At 42.4% G+C, this 21,400-nt stretch overlaps 2 protein-coding genes across 8 annotated transcripts in view; one reads left to right on the top strand and one right to left on the bottom strand.

The window, feature by feature from the left end:
• Window positions 1-9,932, top strand: part of LOC139274924 (high affinity 3',5'-cyclic-AMP phosphodiesterase 7A-like) — a 270,952-nt gene extending 261,020 nt beyond the window's left edge. For all 7 annotated transcript variants that reach the window (XM_070891671.1, XM_070891706.1, XM_070891663.1 and 4 more), the window contains 2 exons: window positions 1,647-1,727; window positions 8,140-9,932. In XM_070891671.1, coding sequence (XP_070747772.1) covers window positions 1,647-1,727; window positions 8,140-8,345 — 287 coding nt within the window. In that variant the 3' untranslated portion in view covers window positions 8,346-9,932. The remainder of the gene's footprint in view (window positions 1-1,646; window positions 1,728-8,139) is intronic.
• A 2,681-nt stretch (window positions 9,933-12,613) lies between these two features.
• Window positions 12,614-21,400, bottom strand: part of mtfr1 (mitochondrial fission regulator 1) — a 67,788-nt gene continuing 59,001 nt past the window's right edge. The window contains exon 9 of the mRNA XM_070891794.1: window positions 12,614-12,791. The gene's annotated coding sequence lies outside the window, so the exon portion shown is untranslated. The remainder of the gene's footprint in view (window positions 12,792-21,400) is intronic.

Genomic DNA, 21,400 nt, shown 5'->3' on the forward strand with positions numbered 1-21,400 from the left:
GGGCAATTGAGTTGTAATGCCTAAGAAAGGGAGAGAAAAGTTTGTGCGTGAGTTACACAGCACACATCCTGGTATAGTGATCATGAAGGCCATCGGCAGGTCGTATGGTGGCCAGAAATTGATTCTGAGCTGGAAGCATGCGTGCATCAATGCAACACCTGCATGCAGCTCAGCAAAGCACCAGCGGAATCGCCGCTGAGTCTGTGGTCATGGCCATCTAAACCTTGTTCCAGGATCCATGTAGATTTTGCAGGGCCCTTCCTGGGCAAGATGTTTTTACTGGTGGTGGATGCTTATTCAAAGTGGATAGAATGCATAATCATGTCATCCAGTAAGTCCACAGCAACCATAGAGAATCTCAATGTCATGATCGCGACACATGGTCTGCCTGACACAGTGGTGAGTGACAATGGGTCATACTTCACCAGTCGGGAGTTTTAGGAGTTTGTAAAATTTAACGGCATAAAATATGTAAGGTCAGCACCATTCAAGCCTGCATCCAATGGGCAAGCAGAATGTGCAGTACAAATTATCAAGCAAAGCATGAGGAGAGTAACCCAAGGGTCACTACAGACCCACTTGTCTTGCATACTGCTGAGTTACAGGACAAGACCCCACACACTCTCGGGGGTCTCGCCTGCTGAACTCATGATGAAAAAGAGGTCTTAAGACCAAGTTATCTCTTGTACACCCGGATTTAAGTAATCATGTTGAATACAGGAGACGAGAGTCAACAAGGGTACTACGATCGCGCAACTGTGTCATGTGAGATTTCTGTTAATGATCCTGTATATGTGTTGAACTATGGTCAGGGTCCCAAATGGATTGCTGGTACGGTCATGGCCAAGAAGGCCAACAGAGTATTTGTTATTAAGCTCAAGAATGGGCAAACTTGCAGGAAACACATGGATCAAACAAAGCTGAGGCACACAGACGAGCCAGAGCAGTCGGACAAAGAAACTGTCGATGACCAACCAACCTACCAGCAGCCTTCAGTGGACTCAAGGGTCATCAGTGAACCTGGAATTCCCATCACGGACTTGTTCAATAAAAATGGACTTGCAATTCCTGACATGGCCACTGCCACTCCCAACAAGTCAGCCATCCAGCCACCAGCCACACCAGACTCCGCACGCTCACCCAAGGCCGGAATCGAACTGAGACGGTCAACCCGGGAGCGTAAAGCACCGGACTGTCTCAACCTGTGAAAGTCTGTGATAAGATCTCAGAGGAGGGTATTGTCATGTATGTACATGCTGTTTGTAGCCACCAGATGGTGTCATTGTTGGAGGCCACTGGTCAGCCATTTTGTGAGACAGGCACTTTGGGCCGTAATAAAACAAACAAGATTGTACCTTGTTCAGTTAAACAGTACACAATTTGTATCTTTATTGCATACATAACAAAGACAAACCATAATATTTCTATACATTGCATGGCAGATTTATATACTTTTGTATAATTTGAGGTGTATATTACTGGTATAAATTAAAAGAAAAATACTTGAAGTAAAATATGCTGCTTTTGCTTAATGCTCAGTTGGGAGAATAATGCACGACCAAATAGGATAACTTTTGAAAATTTTAATACATCAACAATCATCATGAGACAATTTATATTTAAACTGATGTTTTTTTCCTATTTAGGGGATATTGAAAGGCGGTATAAGCTAGATATAAGTCAGCTATGCGATCGCTATACAGAAACTGTAGCCAATATTCAAATAGGTGAGTTATTTGAATTTCAACAAAATGCAAAACAGTTGAATTTTGTAATGTTTAACTACTGCAGTTATTTGGGCACAATTATGTTACTAATGTGGTCAAGAACTCAACAAGCAGTTAGGGGTATGTGTTGAATGTGAGAAAATCATTTCAAAATTTGAACTAGTCATTTCTTACCTCCAAAATAAATGTTTAGACCCAGTGTCTCAAAGAAAAGCAAGTAATGTTTTGACATTTGAACTTGTATCTAAGGGAGAAAGCTTAGAATAGGAAGTTGTGAAAATGAGGTAAAAGTAAAGGAGAGGAGAGAATAAAGAAAAGGTCAGATAGGTGAGGAGTGTTCAAAATGTTCTGTTTTCACTTAATCATTTTAAATCTTAACTTCAGTTGCATAGTGTCAATATTACTACTCCTGATAATTTGAGTAGCTGTACAGTGGTAGCATATTTGTGTCAGAATTGCAATAGAAGGGCTCCCTTAGCCTATGTGGACGAGCTGAAAACTATTAAAATAAATAAGTCACCCAAGGGAACATAGATTTTCCCTAGATCTGTTGTTAGCCTGGGGGTTAAAATATAAAAGCGAAATTGTTAAGTTCTCGGGTAACACTATTCGGCAAAGTGTAGCCCAGTAGTTTAGGTAAACAGATCTCACGATGTCCAACCAAAAATGCATAATTTTGATTACCAGAGCAGTTGGTCACTCCAACTTATTTCTCTTATTTTTGTCATTCTCAGGACAGGATGGAGTGCTGTTGAATTAATGATCCAGTGATCATGGAACTTCATTAATGGGTTGTTATGGAGCAAATAGTATATATAGTTTCAAATGCATATATATTGTCTCCATAGCAAACATTCTAATAATGTATGTGATTATTATAGGATGTACAGCACAGAAACAAGCCATTCGGCCCAACCAGTTCATGCTGGCGTTTATGTTCCACTTGAGCCTCCTCCTGTCTTTCCTCATCTAACTCTAGCAGCATAACCCTTTATTTCCCTTCTCCCTCGTATGTTTATCTAGCCTCCCCTTAACTGCATCTATACCATTCGCTTCAACCACTCCCTGTGGTAGTGAGTTCCAAATTCTTACCACTCTTGGTCAAGAAGTTCTGAATTCCCTCTTTGATATCTTGGTGACTCTTCCCCACAAGTGGAAACACTCTCTCTCTGTCTACTCTATCAAAATCTTTCATAATTTTAAAGGCCTCTTTTAGGTCCCCGCTCATCCTTCTCTTTTCAAGAGAAAGAGACCCAGCCTGTTCACCCTTTCCTGATGGGGTCTCCTCGCATTTCTGGTATCATCCTTGTAAATCTTTTTTGCACCATTTCCAGTGCCTCTATATCCTTTTTATAATATGGTGACCAGAATTGTATGCAGTATCCCAAGTGAGGTCTAATCAATGTTCAATACAAGTTTAGCATAACTTCTCTACTTTTCAGTTCTATCCCTCTAGAAATAAACCCGAGGGCTCAGTTTGCTTTTTTTTTGGACTTATTAACCTGTGTCGCTAGTTAGTTCCTTTTGCTCTTCTACCCCATTTAGATTCTTATTTTCCAAGTAATATGTGACCTCTTATTTTTCTTACCAAAATTTATCACCTCACACTTATCTTTGTTGAAATTAATTTGCCAATTGTATGCCCATTCTGCAAGTTTATTAATGTCGTCTTGTAATTTGTTGCAGTCCCCCTCAGTATTTACTGTCCTCCCCAATTTGCTTTCATCTGCAAATTTAGAAATTGTGTTTTTGATTCTAAAGTCTAAATCATTAATATAGATTGTGAACAACATTGGTCCCAGCACAGATGCTTGTGGGCGCCCACTTTGCACCTGTGATTAGCTACCCTTTACCCCTACTCTCTGCTTGCTGTCTTGAAACCAGCCAGCTATCCTTTCTGCTACTTGTCCCCTGACTTTGCATTCTCTGACCTGATTCATTAGTCTATTATGTGGTATCTTATCAAAGATCTTTTGGGAATCTAAATAAATTACAGCTACTGCATTACCCTTGTCTACTCTCTCTGTTACCTCTTCAAAAAATTCACTGAGATTGGTCAAGCAAGACTTTCTGACTATTCATTATTATATTTTTGGTTTCTGGATGTTTTTTTTAGTAGGGATTCCATTATTTTTCCCACCACCGATGTTAAGTTGACTGGTCTATAGTTCCCTGGACATGTTCTATCTTCCTTCTCAAATATAGGTATTACATTAGTCCTCTGGCACTACACATTTTTCTAATGAATTATTAAATATGTGTAATAGTGCCTCTGATAGCTCTTCGCTAAATTATTTCAAAATGTGTGGATGCAATCCATCTGGACCAGGGAATTAACCTCTTTGAATTTGATTGGTGTATTTAATATTTCTCTTTATTTTAAATGCGTTGTATCATTTCTAATTTCATCTTCTGATGTCATGTCAATCTGATCTGTCCTGGTCTGTCTCCCTGGTAAATATTTGCCATTTCACTATCGCTGCCTGTGATTTTATCCTGACCGTCCCTTAATGGCCCTGTTCCTACCCCAACTTGCCTTTATTTATATGCCTGTAGAATATTTTACTATTTTGTTTTATGTTCCTTGATAATTTAATTTCATAGTTCCTCTTTACCTTCCGAATTGTTTTTTTTACTTCTCCCCTAATTTCTTCGTATTATCCCTTGTCATGCTCTCCCCTGCTTAGTACTTAGTGTATGCCTCTTCCTTACATAAGAACATAAGAACATAAGAATTAGGAACATGAGTAGGCCATCGAGCCCCTCGAGCCTGCTCCACCATTCAACAAGATCATGGATGATCTGGCCATGAACTCAGCTCCACTTACCCGTCCGCTCCCTGTAACCATTAATTCCCTTATTGGTTAAAAATCTATCTATCTGTGATTTGAATACATTCAATGAGCTAGCCTCAATTGCTTCTTTGGGCAGAGAATTCCACAGATTCACAACCCTCTGGGAGAAGAAATTCCTTCTCAACTCGGTTTTAAATTGGCTCCCCCGTATTTTGAGGCTGTGCCCCCTAGTTCTAGTCTCCCCGATCAGTGGAAACAACCTCTCTGCCTCTATCTTGTCTATCCCTTTCATTATTTTAAATGTTTCTATAAGATCACCCCTCATCCTTCTGAACTCCCAACGAGTAAAGACCCAGTCTACTCAATCTATCATCATAAGGTAACCCCCTCATCTCCGGAATCAGCTTAGTGAATCGTCTCTGTACCCCCTCCAAAGCTAGTATATCCTTCCTTAAGTAAGGTGACCAAAACTGTACGCAGTACTCTAGGTGCGGCCTCACCAATACCCTATACAGTTGCAGAAGGACCTCCCTGCTTTTGTACTCCATCCCTCTCGCAATGAAGGCCAACATTCCATTCGCCTTCCTGATTACCTGCTGCACCTGCAAACTAACTTTTTGGGATTCATGCACAAAGATCCCCAGGTCCCTCTGCACCGCAGCATGTTGTAATTTCTCACCATTCAAATAATATTCCCTTTTACTGTTTTTTTTTCCCCCAAGGTGGATGACCTCACATTTTCCGACATTGTATTCCATCTGCCAAACCTTAGCCCATTTGCTTAACCTATCTAAATCTCTTTGCAGCCTCTCTGTGTCCTCTACACAACCCGCTTTCCCACTAATCTTTGTGTCATCTGCAAATTTTGTTGCACTACACTCTGTCCCATCTTCCAGGACATCTATGTATATTGTAAACAGTTGTGGTCCCAGCACCGATCCCTGTGGCACACCACTAACCACCGATTTCCAACCCGAAAAGGACCCATTTATCCTGACTCTCTGCTTTCTGTTAGCCAGCCAATTCTCTATCCATGCTAATACATTTCCACTGACTCCGCGTACCTTTATCTTCTGCAGTAACCTTTTGTGTGGCACCTTATCGAATGCCTTTTGAAAATCTAAATACACCACATCCATCGGTACACCTCTATCCACCATGCTCATTATATCCTCAAAGAATTCCAGTAAATTAGTTAAACATGATTTCCCCTTCATGAATCCATGTTGCGTCTGCTTGATTGCACTATTCCTATCGAGATGTCCCGCTATTTCTTCCTTTCATGATAGCTTCAAGCATTTTCCCCACTACAGATGTTAAACTAACCGGCCTATAGTTACCTGCCTTTTGTCTGCCCCCCTTTTTAAACAGAGGCTTAACATTAGCTGCTTTCCAATCCGCTGGTACCTCCCCAGGGTCCAGAGAATTTTGGTAGATTATAACGAATGCATCTGCTATAACTTCCGCTATCTATTTTAATACTCTGGGATGCATTTCATCAGGACCAGGGGACTTGTCTACCTTGGGTCCCATTAGCCTGTCCAGCACTACCCCCCTAGTGATAGTGATTGTCTCAAGGTCCTCCCTTCCCACATTCCTGTGACCAGCAATTTCTGCCATGGTTTCTGTGTCTTCCACTGTGAAGACCGAAGCAAAATAATTGTTTAAGGTCTCAGCCATTTCCACATTTCCCATTATTAAATCCCCCTTCTCATCTTCTTACCCTCAATTTTTCTCATATTTCTTTATTCATCCTTGGTGTCTCATTAGTATTTAGCTTGTTCTTGTTTTCCAGCGGAATATATTTTTCTTGGGCTCTGTTGATTGCTATTTTAAATGATTCCCATTGCTGTTGTACATCATTGCCAATGTTGTGTCCATTTTATTTTCCAAAGATCTATTCTCAGCCCCTCAAAATCAGCTTTTCTCCAATCTATTACCCTGGTCGTCTTCATACTTATGTCCTTCTCAATTATTATCTTAAAGTGTATTATATTATTGTCACTGTTGCCTAGATGTTCCCCTACTTTTACTTCTCTTATCTGCTCTGATTCATTCCCCATTACTACATCTAGTTGTGAATCCTCCCTTATCGCGCTCCTTGCATATTGGGTTAGAAAGTAGTCCTGTACACATTGTAGGAACTCCATTCCCTTATCCTCTTTACCTACCGCTTCTGGTCAATTAATTTTGGGGTAGTTAAAATACCCCATGATGATTATTCTATTTTTTACTCATTTCTCTAATTTGTTTGCATATTTCTTCCTCCACCTCCCTTTCACTATTCGATGGTCTGTAGACTACCCCCTATTAGTGTGATCGATCATTTATTATCTTTTATTTCTAGCCACATGTATTCTATTTCTGTCTTACTGCTAGCTGAGTCACTTTTTTCTATTGCTATTATGTTATTAGAGATAAAAATAGAGGGAGAAAATGAGGCGTTGGAGTAGCTGTACTTATTAAAGTACAGCTTACTCCAACACCCCCTTTTCTCCCTCTATTTTTTCTAAATATGTTGTTACCCTGCAATGTTTAATTCCCAGCCCTGATTTTTCTGTAGCCATGTCTCTGTAATCCCCACTATATCTGGTTCCTCGCAATGTATTTTTGCCTCCAATTCCTGTTTTATTACTGGCACCTTGTGCATTGCTGTACAGACAGTTTAATTCATATGTTTAATAGCAATTCCTCTCACTTTATTTTTAACCACCTTTTTACACTCCTGTTCTATAACTATTTATTCCCTGGCCTCCCTTAGTTTAGTCCTTTGTATGCTGTTCTTTCCTGTTTCGTTTATATTAAGGCTGGTTTCATTTCTTGCAGATCCCTTGTTATGAATGGTTCATGGATTCAGATAAAGAGCCTTTAATTTTACTTTTTACCATTATTCCCTGCTTTTACCTTACTTGCTGATTGGCAATTACCGTTAAACTCTCTGTCCCTTCCTGTCACACTCTGCTTATCTTTACCCAGATTGCTACACTACTCCATTGCCTTGATTTTTCTCTTCAGATTTCTATTTTGCCCCTCACCAGACCCTTCCCCCTCCCCCATTTTAGTTTAAAGCCCTATTGTCAGCTGAGGCTCAGTGGGTAGAATACTGGCCTCTGAGTCAAAAGGTTGAGGACATAAATCTAGGGTGACACTGCAGTGCTGAGGGGGTGCTACATTGTCGGAGGTGCCTTCTTTCAGATGAGACGTTAAACCGAGGCCCTGTCTGCCCTCTCAGGTGGACGGAAAAGATCCCATGGCACTATTTTGAAGAAGAGCAGGGGAGTTATCCACGGTGCCCTGGCCAATATTTATCAACATAACAAGAACAGATTATCTGATAGTCATATTGCTGATTGTGGGAACCTGCTGTCCTTCCTTCCTTTCCCTTCCTTTCCTCTTTTTTTCAGCCTCCCTTTCTTTTCAGCCATAACTCTTCCTGTAACTGAATGAAGTAAATGGTACTTTCCATGTCTGACTTGTTTTTGTGTGCTTTGTTTAAAACAAAATATGGTTATTTTGATGCGATAAATTTACTCATAGTTAACGCTATCATTATTTATATAAAACTGAACACATTTATATGTTAACATAGTTAATTAAGATTTTGTTTTGTGCCCCAGGTTTCATAAGTTATGTAGTGAAACCTCTGTTTGTGGAGTGGTCTCGATTTTTTAACACCAGACTGTCACAAACTATGCTTGGACACCTTAATTTGAATCATGCTACCTGGATGGGATTACGACAGGAACAGACCCAGATGGGATTACGACAGGAACAGACCCAGAGTGAAGAATCTGCTAATTCTATTTGTGAGGCAATGAACTGACTTATTACCTCAGGAAAGCCAAGAATTATTTCATCCCACTCACCCTATTCATTCTACTGGAGCTGGACAATGAATTTTCAGCCTATTGGTCTAAAGGCAAAAGGGATGATTCTTTTTGGTGAGCAGTTGAGATATATTTGTAGGCTCTAACTGCCATGGTTGCATGTGTACCCATGCTAACATTAAAGTAATTCCATGCTTTTTTCAAAGCAGCATATTGCTTCTTTGCCCGTTGCAAGGCCTGAACATAAAGCAATACACAAATACCTCAGTTGGCTTTTGTGAGACATTGAGCACATAAACTGCAGTGATGGCCAAACTGAAGGGAATGGGAAAAGGAGGGTGGCAGCGTCCCAAAAAGTGCCATTTATTAACAGTTAGTTTGAATACTGTAACACAGACTGATACTTACAATTTCTGCACTTGGGGTTTTCTGTGGTTTTTTTTTTAGAAGGCTAAAATATGAACTTGGTGAAAATCTTCTGATGTTGGTACAAGAAGAGTTTTTATTCTCTTCCCGCCATTTTGGAGTGAGTGACTGCATGCAAAGAAGCCAGTCTTTTTCTGCCTCAGAGATTTGTTTACAATGCTGTATTTTTGATACTTTGGTTCTGGTTCTTGCCTTGAAGCGTAGTGGAAAAGGAAGATAAAATAAAAAATAAATGCTGCAGCTCGTTTTTAATCTTTGTGATGCCATTTAAGTTCCCATGGAAGCCTCTCTTCTGCCATGGTGTTCCTTTAGTGCACTGTGAATCCAGCCTTCATCTCCGACCACAACCAAGCTTTACTTCAGCAAATATGGGAACGGAGTGCTGCTGGCCTTTGCCTTTTTGGGGGAGAGTTGAAGAAACAACTTATAAAAACAGATTAGTGGGTGAAGACATGTGGTTTTCATGCATGACCTGCACTTACAGTGATAGCGGCAGTAGTTCATTCTAAAGATCAGCTCAGGATATTTGCCTGTATTTCTGGAGCAAGTGATAGTGGTAGCCAAGTATATCAGAACATAGTGCCACTTTCGCTATTCTGTTTTCTTCAAAATGTGATAAACATACACGAATTAAACAGCCAGATTGAAGAAAAACTGTAAAATTGCTACAGATGCCTTAAAACTATGCACAAAGCTAAGTGACCAAATCTGTTTTTATTTTGAAAAAGTGCATTGTTCCTCGACCTTTTGCGAGTGAATTGTTACTCCCCTGTGGGCCTTGTTTGATGTGAAAAGATGAACCTTTTGTAGGATAAGATTACAAATGTTATTTTAAACTTCAAACATTCCATTTTGTATTTTACAATGTTTTAAATAGTTCTTGATTATGTACAGTAAGCACAACTGTATCTAAGTTTGGCATTTTCCAGTGAAACAAATTGGTGCTTTTCTCTTTTTTTAGTTAACTTGTATTTCAGGACTGTTTGAGAATTCTGTTTACAATTTGTTGCAACAGCCATCTTTGAGAGATGAAGGCTTCAATGTTAAGCTTAGGAACATTACCAGGTTGTTGGCAGAGTTGCCATATTCATATTTTGATATGTGCCTGTTGCCGTTCAAAATTTTGATGAATAAAAAAAATTGACATACCTTTTGAATTACATGTCTGTTTGATCTGTGAAATTTTAACACTTTGCAATTCAGTACTTTATTGGTACACAGTTTGCATTTCACTTGTATTACATAGGACCACGATTTCAGTTTAGTCATGTGTCCAGTAAAATGTGCAGCAATATTCATACATGGCTTTTAGTAACTGATTTTGGAAGTATGATAAGTCATTGAACAACTGCAAAGATCTGTAGAAAGACTACATTTAGCTTAAAAAAAATTGTTCTTGTGAAAAAAAATTAAGCATTCACCCACATTATTTTCTAACAAGCAATTACTATTTAATGACTGTAAAAATGTCTATTAATGTCACCATTGCCCAAGTTATATTTACAATCGCTTGCAGGAAGCAAGTTGTAAATGTGAGACAGAATGACGATTGTAAAAATAAATAAAAGACTGTTGATCAATTGGTGAAGCTTATCTAATGCATCGTGCACAATGAAATGGAAGACCAGAGATGGGACAGAAAACTAAAACAATACCGGCACACACACACTGCTGGATTTGCTGAGGGAGTAATCTGAAACAAATGACATGATGATGAATTGGTGTGGATAATCGAGATATGTCTAAGGTCAATGCCACATTAGCAACATCCAGTTACATATTATATTAAAAAAAAGACTTGCAGTTATATAGGGCCTTTATGACCTCAAGATGTCCCAAAGCACTTTACAGCTAATGAAGTACTTTTGAAGTGTAGGAAATGTGGCAGCCAATTTGTTCACAGAAATCTCCCACAAACAATAACATGATGATGACAATCTGTATTTTATTAGTGATGTTAATTGAGGGATAAATATTGGCCAGGTCACACAGAATTACATAGAAACAGGCTATTCGGCTGGTGTTTATATTCCATCTGCCTCATTTCAACATATCTTTCTATCCCTTTTCTCTCATGTATTCTAGTTTTCTTTTGAAAGCATCTTAAGCTATTTACCTCAACCACTTCCTGTGATCGTGAGCTTCATATTCTAGTCACTCCCTGAATAAAGACATTTCTCTTATTTCCTCATCTGATTTATTAGTAACTATCTTGTATTTATGGCCCTTTGTTATGGATTCTCCCACAAGTGGAAACATTCTCTCCATATCTACTCTGTTCAATCCATTCATAATTTTAAAAACATAGAAATCTACAGCCCCGAAGGAGGCCATTTCGGCCCATCGTGTCCACGCCGGCCGACAAAGAGTCGCACGGCCCTCGGTCAGCAGCCCTGAAGGTTACATATAAACCTATGGACAATGAACAATGGCAGAAAGGTAAAGAGCACCCAGCCCAACCAGCCTGCCCCACAATTGTGACACCCCTTGCACCAAAACATTCTAACAATCCAACCCAACCGGAGCCATGTGATCTCCTGGGAGAGGCAAAATCCAGATTAAAACCCAGGCCAATTGGGGAGAGGCGGAGGGGGGGTTCTTGGGAAAATTCCTCTCCGATCCATCCAGGCGATCAAAACTAGTCCAGGAGATTACCTTGGCCGTATTCAATTCCCTGCAGTACTTACCATCATCTCTGCCAGCCAACAAGAGGTTTCCCAGTCTAATCCCAATTACCAGCTCTAGGTCTGTAACCCTGCAGGTTCCGACACTTTGTGCCCATCCAAGCACCTTTTAAATGTGGTGAGGGTTTCTGCATCCACCACCCTTACAGGCAGTGAATTCCAGACCCCCACAACTCTGCGTGAAGAAGCCTCCCCTCAAATCCCCTGTAAACCTTCTACCAACCACCTTAAAACTATGCCCCCTCGTAATTGACCCCTCCACCAAGGGAAATGGGGCCTTGCTATCCACTATATCCAGGCCCCTCAAAATGTTGTACACCTCAATGAGGTCTCGACCTCCTCTGTTGCAGTGAGAACAAACCCAGCCTATCCAATCTGTCTTGATAGCTAAGATTCTCCATTCCAGGCAGCATCCTAGTAAATCTCCTGCACCCTCTCTAGTGCAGTCACGTCCTTCCTATAATACGGCGACCAGAACTGCACGCAGTACTCCAGCTGTGGCCTAACCAGAGTATTATACAATTTAAGCATAACCTCCCTGCTCTTGTATTCTATGCTTCGGCCAATAAAGGCAAGCATTCCATATGCCTTCTTAACCACCTTATCCACCTGGCCTACTTTCAAGGATCTGTGGACAAGCACTCTGAGGTCCCTTTATTCATCTACACTTTCCCTATTAGCCCTCCCAAAGTGCATTGCCTCACACTTCTGCGAATTAAATTCCATTTGCCACTGCTCTGCCCACCTGACCAGTCATCATCATAGGTGGTCCCTCGAACGAGGATGACTTGCTTCCACATGGGTTCACAGATGTTTCAATGAAGGACCCGATATGAGTCCTGAACTCCAATTAAAGGGGTGGAAGATGCCTATGCGTGGATTTTTTTAACTTGTGGTGACCGTTGCACATCAGCCACCACACAGGCTTGACAGAGCTAGGCCTTTATCCAGTGGCAAGGGTTAACCAGGATGACTGGAGATCTGCTCAGCTGTACAGACCCAGTGCGCGCACATATACCTGACCAGTAGACTTTTATCGGGTCTCTAAGTCTTCCCTTTTCTAAAGAAAAAAACCCAACCTGTTCAATCTTTCCCACTAGCTGTAATCGCTCAATTCTGGCACCATCCTTGTGAAACTTCTTTTCACGCTCTCCAGGATACTTCTATGTCCTTTTTATAGTATGGAGACCAGGGGTCTTCGGGTACTGCTTTGCTGCGGCGCTTGCGTTACTGTCGTACTTTTGACACTCTCCCGACCCATACGCTGCGTCCAGAATATCGACAGGTCAAACCTGTCGGTGCAGCCCTGCCAACAGCAGTAAGTATGAAAACCTGCAAAAAAGGTAAGTAATTTTTTATTTAACATTTTTTTTTCAGCAATTTGATACATAATGATCGTGTAAATGTTTTTTTGGAGTTTTTGGGATTTTTTTGTTTTCTCCCCCCTCCCAAGGCTTCTCTCGCAATGCTCCCGGCCCCAGACTAAAGTTGCCAAAAATCGCGATTTGCGCCACGAATCATCGTGCAACACTTCCAACTTTATCAACGTAATGGCCGAAAGTTCGGCCTAAAAACGGTAGCGCAGCAAAAACGGTAAACGTCCAAAATCGAAAATCCCGGCCCTATTCTACTGTGTCCAGGGAGACCTTTTGCAATAAAGCAGATTGTGATAGTTGGTGAGAAATGTTGCTGTATTCAGAAGTTGCGATAGACTCAGAAATAGGGTTAAAGCTTTATTTGGCTAGAGACTGGTTTAAGATGTGGAAATGACTGTTTTTTGGCTGGACTATGTCATGCAGTTAACTTGAGTGTGTTCTAAGAGTGATTGCTTTATTAATTGGGATGATTGCCTGCTTGTTTGGGCAGCCATTGATTCAAAATTTGGATTTTAATTGATCAACCCTGGTTCAATGAAGAATGTAGAAGAACATGCCAAGTGCAGGACCAGGGCTAACTGAAAATGAGATGCCAACCTGGAGAACATGCAACTTAAGGCTACATGCATGCTAAATATCAGTGCTCAGTTTGAATTCCACCCAAACCACTTGGCTTCAAGCCTTATTACAGACTTGGTCCAAACATGGACCCAAGAGCTCAATTGCAGAGATGACGTGAGAGTGACTGTCTTTGACATAAAGGTAGTATTTGACCAAAGAGTCTTAGTAAAACTGAAATCTGCAGGGATCAGGCAGAAATCTTGACAATGGCTGGAGTCATACCTAGCACAAAGGAAGATGGTTGTGGTTGTTGGGGGGGCAATCATCTCAGCCCCAGGACATCGCTGCAGGAGTTCTCAGAGCAGCATCTTAGGCCCAACTGTCTTCACCTGCTTCAAAGATCATCCATCAATAAGACACAGATAACAGATCAATTTTAACTTGCCACCAACACTGAGCTGATTGGAAAAAAATTCTCTATGCAGTGTTGTTAGAGCACGAACTGCTTTACCACGGAGTAGTTGAGGGAGACACCACTGTATATTTTAAATGGAGAAATGAATAAACCTTGGAAGCAGAGGAAAAGACAGGGTTGGGGGGGAGAATGCATGGGAGTGGAATTAGGGTTGGATTGCTGTAGCAAAGAGTTGCCACAGACACAATGGGCCAAGTGACCGCCTCTGTATTATAAACTTCTATGGTTGTACACTGTGCAATTTGAAGCAGCTGTTGAAAAGGCTCCAATAAGGGGTAAGCCATTTAGGACCGAGATGAGGAGAAATTTCTTCACTCACGAGAATTGTGAGCATATGGAATTCTCCACCACAGAAAGTTGTTGATGCCAGTTCGTTAGATATATTCAAAAGGGAGTTAGATATGGCCCTTATGGCTAAAGGGATCAAGGAGTATGGAGAGAAAGCAGGAATGGGGCACTGAAGTTGCTTGATCAGCCATGATCATACTGATAGGTGGTGCAGGCACGAAGGGCCGAATGGCCTACTCCTGCACCAATTTTCCATGTTTCTAACCCTCCAATCAGAACACTGCTAGAAATGGTCCAGCTGCACCTTACGTGTTCATCTGCTCTTCTCAGTTTCCTAAACTGCTGCCACTTGCACTGTCAGTTTTTTATGCTTCCGTTTCTACTTATCTCATCTCCCCACTCTCACTTTCAGCTATTCACACATTCTCTATGTCTCGTATATGTCTTTTATTTCTTTAACTTCTCATTGTGACTGCACGTTTCATGCTAATATAATTTCTGCCATTTAACCATCTCCTGTTTTGCACTAAGCACTTTACCGATCATTCTATTTAGATTGACGTGAGTATTTTTCTCTTTCCCTTCATTAGGTTCCTTTTTAAATGTGGTTCAATGGTAATATCTTTCAGTTTTCAGAGTGTACACCTGAAACTTGAATTTGACTGTTCTCGTTAGAGATGCTGCCTGACCTACCGAGTGTTTCCAGCATTTTCTGTTTTTGTTGAATAACGCTCCTCCAAAGAGCCTCGGAACATTTTACGACGTTAAAGGTGTTATATAACGCAGTAACTACTGCCTCTTATCAACAAGAGCAGACATTGACGATGAGATTCAACACCGCCTCAAGTGCGCCAGTGCAGCCTTCGGCCGCCTGAGGAAAAGAGTGTTCGAAGACCAGGCCCTCAAATCTGCCACCAAGCTCATGGTCTACAGGGCTGTAGTAATACCCGCCCTCCTGTATGGCTCAGAGACATGTACAGTAGACACCTCAAATCGCTGGAGAAATACCATCAACGATGTCTCTGCAAGATCCTGCAAATCCCCTGGGAGGACAGATTTATCAATATTAGCGTCCTCGACCAGGCCAACATCCCCAGCATTAAAGCACTGACCACACTTGATCAGCTCCACAGGGCAGGCCACATTGTTCGCATGCCAGACACGAGACTCCCAAAGCAAGCGCTCTACTCAGAACTCCTTCACGGCAAAAGAGCCAAAGGTGGGCAGAGGAAACGTTACAAGGATACCCTCAAAGCCTCCCTGATAAAGTGCAAAATCCCCACTGACACCTGGGAGTCCTTGGCTAAAGACCACCCTAAGTGGAGAAAGTGCATCCGGGAGGGCAGAGCACTTCGAGTCTCATCGCCGATAGCGTGCAGAAATCAAGCGCAGGCAGCGGAAAGAGTGCGCGGCAAACCAGTCCCACCCACCCTTTCCCTCAACGACTATCTGTCCCACCTGTGATAGGGACTGTGGTCTCATATTGGACTGTTCAGCCACCTAAGGACTCATTTTTAGAGTGGAAGCAAGTCTTCCTCAATTCCGATGATGATAATGAACTATTTGTACTTTGCAGAAGCGAGTTAAGACAAATTTCACTGACTCCAACTCACTCCACCCCAATTCCTACTAACCCTTTTCTGCGCATGCATCCAACACCACGTTGGCAGCACTGAGCAGCCGAACACATCCACCAAGCCCTGAGTGCGCTGTGGGCCCCAAAACTCCCGCAGCACAGGGGAGAGCTTGGGTGGGGGGGGGCGGGGAGAGAACCTTGGGGGTGGGAGGAGAGGAGAGAACTGGGGGGGGAAAAGAGAACTGGGGTGGGGGGAGAACTTGGGGGGGGAAGAGAACTTGGGGGGGAGAGAGAACTTGGGGGGAGAGAGAACTTGGGGGGGGGAGAGAGAGAACTTGGGGGGGGAGAGAGAACTTGGGGGGGGAGAGAGAGAACTTGGGGGGGGGAAGAGAACTTTGGGGGGGAGAGAGAACTTTGGGGGGGAGAGAGAACTTGGAGGGGGGAAGAGAGAATTTGGGGAGGGGGGGAAGAGAACTTGATGGGGAAGAGAAAGCGCTGGGGGGGAAAGAGAGAACTTGGGGGGTGGGGAAGAGAGAGCTTGGGGGGGCAGATAGAGAGAGAGCTTGGGGGGCAGAAAGAGAGAGCTGGGGGGAGCAGAGAGCTGGAGGTGGCAGAGAGAGAGAGCTTGGGAGGGAGAGAGAGAGAGCTTGGCGGGGGGGAGGCAGAGAGAGAGCTGGGTGGGGGAAGGCAGAGAGAGAGAACGCTTTGAGGGGGGAGGGCAGAGAGAAAGAGAGCTTTGGGGGGAGGAGAGAGAGCGCGCTGGGGGGGAGGCAGAGAGAGAGCTTGGGAGAGGGCGAAAAGAGCGCTGGGGTGGGGGGGGGGGGGTGGTGACAGAGAAAGAGCTTGGGGGGCAGAGAGAGAGCGAGAGAGCGCTTTGGGGGTGGCAGAGAGCGCGAGCGAGCTTGAGGGGCTGTGGAGAGAGAGCTTGAGGGGTGGGGGGGGAGGAAAGAGAGAGAGAGCCTGGGGGGGGGGGGGGAAATCAGAGGGGAGAGAGGGAACTCAGAGAAGACGGGATCACATTCTTTCTACCCCCTGGTGCGTGCAAGGTCGGTGCGTGTGTTGCAAGAGACATCGTTGGGATGGATGAAATCCAGAAGTCACGACAGTGTCACTATTCACTTCATACCCAATAGACATCTTAACAATCCGCACACACTGCCCCATGTATGTGGGGGGGGGGGGGGGAAGGTCTTGTGCTTGGTAAGGGTCTTCAGCTGGCAGTGTGATTGCTGGGGTAAGGGTCTTCAGCAGGCGGTGTGATTGCAGGGTAAGGGTCTTCAGCTGGTGGAGGGATGCACTTATGTTGGGGTAATGGAGGTCCTTCATTGAAACACGTGAACTCATCCTTTTTTGGCATGGAAGCAAGTCATCCTTGTTTCGAGGGACTGCCTATGATGATGATGATAAACTTCAGCTGTGGGAGGCAGCATACGTGCTGGGGTAAGGGTCTTCATCTGGCGGAGGGATGCACTTGCACTGCGGTAAGGAACTTCGGCTGGAACTTGGTGGCTTTTGGGGAGATCTATCCTCTGCGGCTTCTGAAGTCAAAATGGATCGAATTACAAATTGGAAACTCACTCAGAACTTGGGCTGTACAGTTCCAATTACACATTTCAGAGGAACTTCAGGGTGCGGCTTATCCTCCAAGGGGACCAATTAGCAATAGGCCTGGAGAGCCAATTAGAGAAACAGCTGCATTTTAGTTAGTTCAAATAGATGAATCCTTATAGAAATGTAAGTAGATGTTGTTTGAGTTATGGCACCAGATCGATAGATGATCTCTCCTTCTCTGCTGTATCCTTTCTCATCATTTTATCAATAGACTATGGTCTGTGCTTTTTTGAACCACCTTAGCTGCAAAGACACATTCCTGTACAGTCTTCCTCCTGGTGTCGAAGTTGAAACTCTCAGTCTCCTGCTCTTTCTCAGCACCTCAAAACTGTGGAATTCCTTCGCCCCCTCAATCTTTCCTTCCTCACACAATCCTTAAACTTTTAAAACCTAAGCATGGTATCACCGAATCACAACGACCTGATTTATTTTGTTTTCTATTCAACTAAGTCTAGCACTATGGGGACCCTTCACTTAGGTTTCTCAATTTTTAAAAAGAAATGGTTGCTTTTGAAAGCGACAAAACAAGGCTTAAACACACTCTCTACACATTATAAATTGGAAATAATTTCATTTACAATAGTTTCAAGATTGGAATTAATTGAAAGATGTGCTTAACTAAACTGTTTCACAAGCTTTGTATAATTAAAAAGAGCAACTATAAATTCTGAAGAAACTTGTGAATGGCAGTTTAATTTACTTTGTGATGCACAAAAGATTCAGTACAAAATGTTTTCACCCTTAGATGACTGACAGCTCGGGCGTATTCTGTATCTCTCCAGGCTAGTCATTTTCAAGAAAAGCCATTTCAGCCCACATAACGTGATACTGAAGAACTGACAAATTGCAGCTACTGAGGTGTTAGGAATAGCTTTGTTACTTTAATGTATTCCAAAATACAGTTTCAAACTTCTACTCTAGCAGTCGTTTTCCTACGTAAATATTTTCTAAGTTTTTACATTATTCCATACTTGTATTTAACTTTCTTAGTTTATATTTCAACAATTGAACCTGTCTTTCTGTGCCTCCAGCATCCATCCTGGAACTGAGACCACATTGTTAAAATGTGATTTCTAGCTAGCCAATAGAGAGTCAGAACATTGTTGTTTGACCTGATTATGTTAAGGGTGACGAAGTCAAGCCTGCAAGTTCTTTTGTGCTGGTATTTGATAACCTATTAACAGCCTAGCCTAAACACGTTTTCTCATTGGAGGTATTTCAATGTTCACAGAGGTAAAGTAAAATTCCCATCAATAAATTTCCAGTACAAAAGGAGGCCATTTAGCCCACTATGCCCATGCCAGTCTTAGGTCTTCAGCTGGAACTGCTTAAAAGAATTCCATTTTGATGTACTTTATATCCTTTTATATACTACCTATTCAAATACTTATCTAATTCTCTTAGCAATGTTACAGTCTCTGCCTCTGTAGTCACTTATGGTAAAGCATACCATATTCTATCTAATAACCCTGTGTGAAAAATATTCTTCGAACTTTCTTGTGATAATCCTGAGGCTGCACCTCCTTGTTACCACCTTGCCAACCATTTTTTCTTTCAAAATCTTTAATAATTTTTAAAATGTCTATCAGATCCTCCATTAACATTGAGCTCTCAATGTAGGTTATGAAACCGGTTGTAATATTTGCAAAATGTTACTACAATAAAATTCAATGAACAGAATTTGAATTAAAACCAACAGTACAAATATGCTTTGTGTTTTTATTAGAAAAATGAAGGAGATTTGTTTGTCTATTTTTCGCACCTCCCCTTCGAGGAAACAAAAGAGAGGGGGAGGAGTGGGCGGAGGCTTAAGGGTCAGGTGAGTGACAGTAGAGAGGAGAATACCAGAGTTGATCATGTACTTCTAAGGGAGAAGAGGTAGCAGTTGCAATGACAGTAGAGGTGGGGAGGGGATAAGGGAGCTGCCGAGAACCACAGTGTCAATATAACCCCTACTAGAAAATACAGCCTGCAGGTATTGTTTGCTACTATTCCTGCCACACCATGCACCACACCATGCACCACCTTCCACCTAAAAGCAAAGAGGGAAATAGGAGTTAGGGAGAAGCAGGAGAGAAAGAGACAGAAGCAGAGGCCGAGAGCCACAGGAAAGATAATAGAGCCAGTTAAGAGAAACCATATTTAATTACCACAACTTTCATTTCTATAGCACCTTTTAATGTAGAAAAATGGCCCAAGGCACTTCACAAAGCTCAATAAGATAAAAAAATAAATGCTGTGCCAAAGAGATATTAGGAGGGATGACTAAACGTTTGTGTAGGGATGGATTTGAAGGAAGATCTTAAAAGGAGTAGAGGTTTAGGAATGGAATTTGAGCATGTGGGATCTAGACAGCTATAGTCACAGGCGTTTAAGGGAGGGGGCATACGCAAGAAGCCAAAGTCAGAGGAAGGCAGAGTTATGGGGATGAGCTGAAGTCTGTTCATGGCGAAGGTTGGAAAGCTAGTCACGAGAGCATTGGAATAGTTGAGTCTGCAGGTGACTAAGGCATGGGTGAGGGTTTCGGCAGTACATGGGCTGAGCCGGGCAATGTTATTTGGAAACTTACTGTATGCAACGCACAGGCGATCCACTAGTTGGACATTAAATTTAATGCAGAGGTGAGGATGAATTTCTTGTACAACACAATGCCATTGATCTCTAGCGTGATGCATGTTAGGGGTTTAGGATATTTGGAAACTCTACGCAAGAACAGTTCCATTCATTAAATCACTCGTGACCCCCTTTATTGGTCTGTACAGAACCAGACCAGTATTTAGTTTAGAATCAATGAAAAGGTTTATTTGAACAAAATCACAATCATTTAGGATCTTATGAAGTTTTTGGTAGCTTTGGACAACGTTTGAGTCTTTTTTATCAATGATACAAGCTGATAGCTTGCTCTTATATAACTAAATTGTGAAGCTCCAGCTCAACAACTCTCAACCTACAAGTTGGCTCAGCTTTTCTGCTTCAGAACTCACCAGCCTGCAATTTTCCACCTATTAAAGTAAATGAGCAGAAAATCATGTGTGGTTGAGCATAGAAGCAGAAAACCATGGACATGTCAGATAAATTCAGTGCTGGGCACTTATAACATATATGGCCTTGTGGCTAGCACGTTTCCATCACACTCAAGATTTTGCACTTCAATTTGTCACATTGCTAAAAATGCTAAATAATTAAAAAAAATAAAGTTATTTGCTTGATGTTTATAAGTAGTTATAATTTATTATTTGAAAAATGGCTTTAAAGGATCAGGTCAGGTTAGCAGTTAAAATATCTTAACCATGTTCCAGATCCCCACCCAGCAATGAGCAATACAACTGCCTTCTGCAAGATAATATTTTGTAATTTCTGACTTATGTGAATGATTGACGAAAAAAAGACTTGCATTTCACGACCACCAGACATCCCAAAGCGCTTCACTGCCAATGAAGTACTTTTTGAAGTGTAGTCACTGTTGGAATGTAGAAAACGTGGCACAGCAAGCTCCTAAAAACAGCAATGTGATAATGACCAGATAATTTGTTTTAATGATGTTGTTTGAGGGATAAATACTGGCCAGGACACTAGGGATAACTCCCCTGCTCTTCTTCGAAATCGTGCCATGAGATCTTTTACGTCCATCTAAGAGAGCAGATGGGGCCTTGGTTTAATGTCTCATCCGACAGACGGCATCTCTGACAGTGCAGCACTCCCTCAGTACTCATCATAGGCCGCCCCTTGGAATCGAGGAAGACTTGCTTCCACTCCTGAAGTGAGTTCTTTGGTGGCTGAACAGTCCAATACGAGAGCCACAGACCCTGTCACAGGTGGGACAGACATTCGTCGAGGGAAGGGGTGGGTGGGACTGGTTTGCTGCACGCTCCTTCCGCTGCCTGCGCTTGACCTCTTCACGTTCTCGGCGCTGAGATTTGAAGAGCTCAACGCCTTCCCGGACGCACTTTCTCCACATAGGGCGGTCTTCGGCCAGGGACTCAGTGGTGATGTCGCACTTTATCAGGGAGATTTTGAGGGTGTCCTTGTAACTTTTCCGCTGCCCACCTTTGGC

This window comes from Pristiophorus japonicus, chromosome 1, assembly GCF_044704955.1.
Source record: "Pristiophorus japonicus isolate sPriJap1 chromosome 1, sPriJap1.hap1, whole genome shotgun sequence".
Lineage (NCBI taxonomy): Eukaryota > Metazoa > Chordata > Chondrichthyes > Pristiophoridae > Pristiophorus > Pristiophorus japonicus.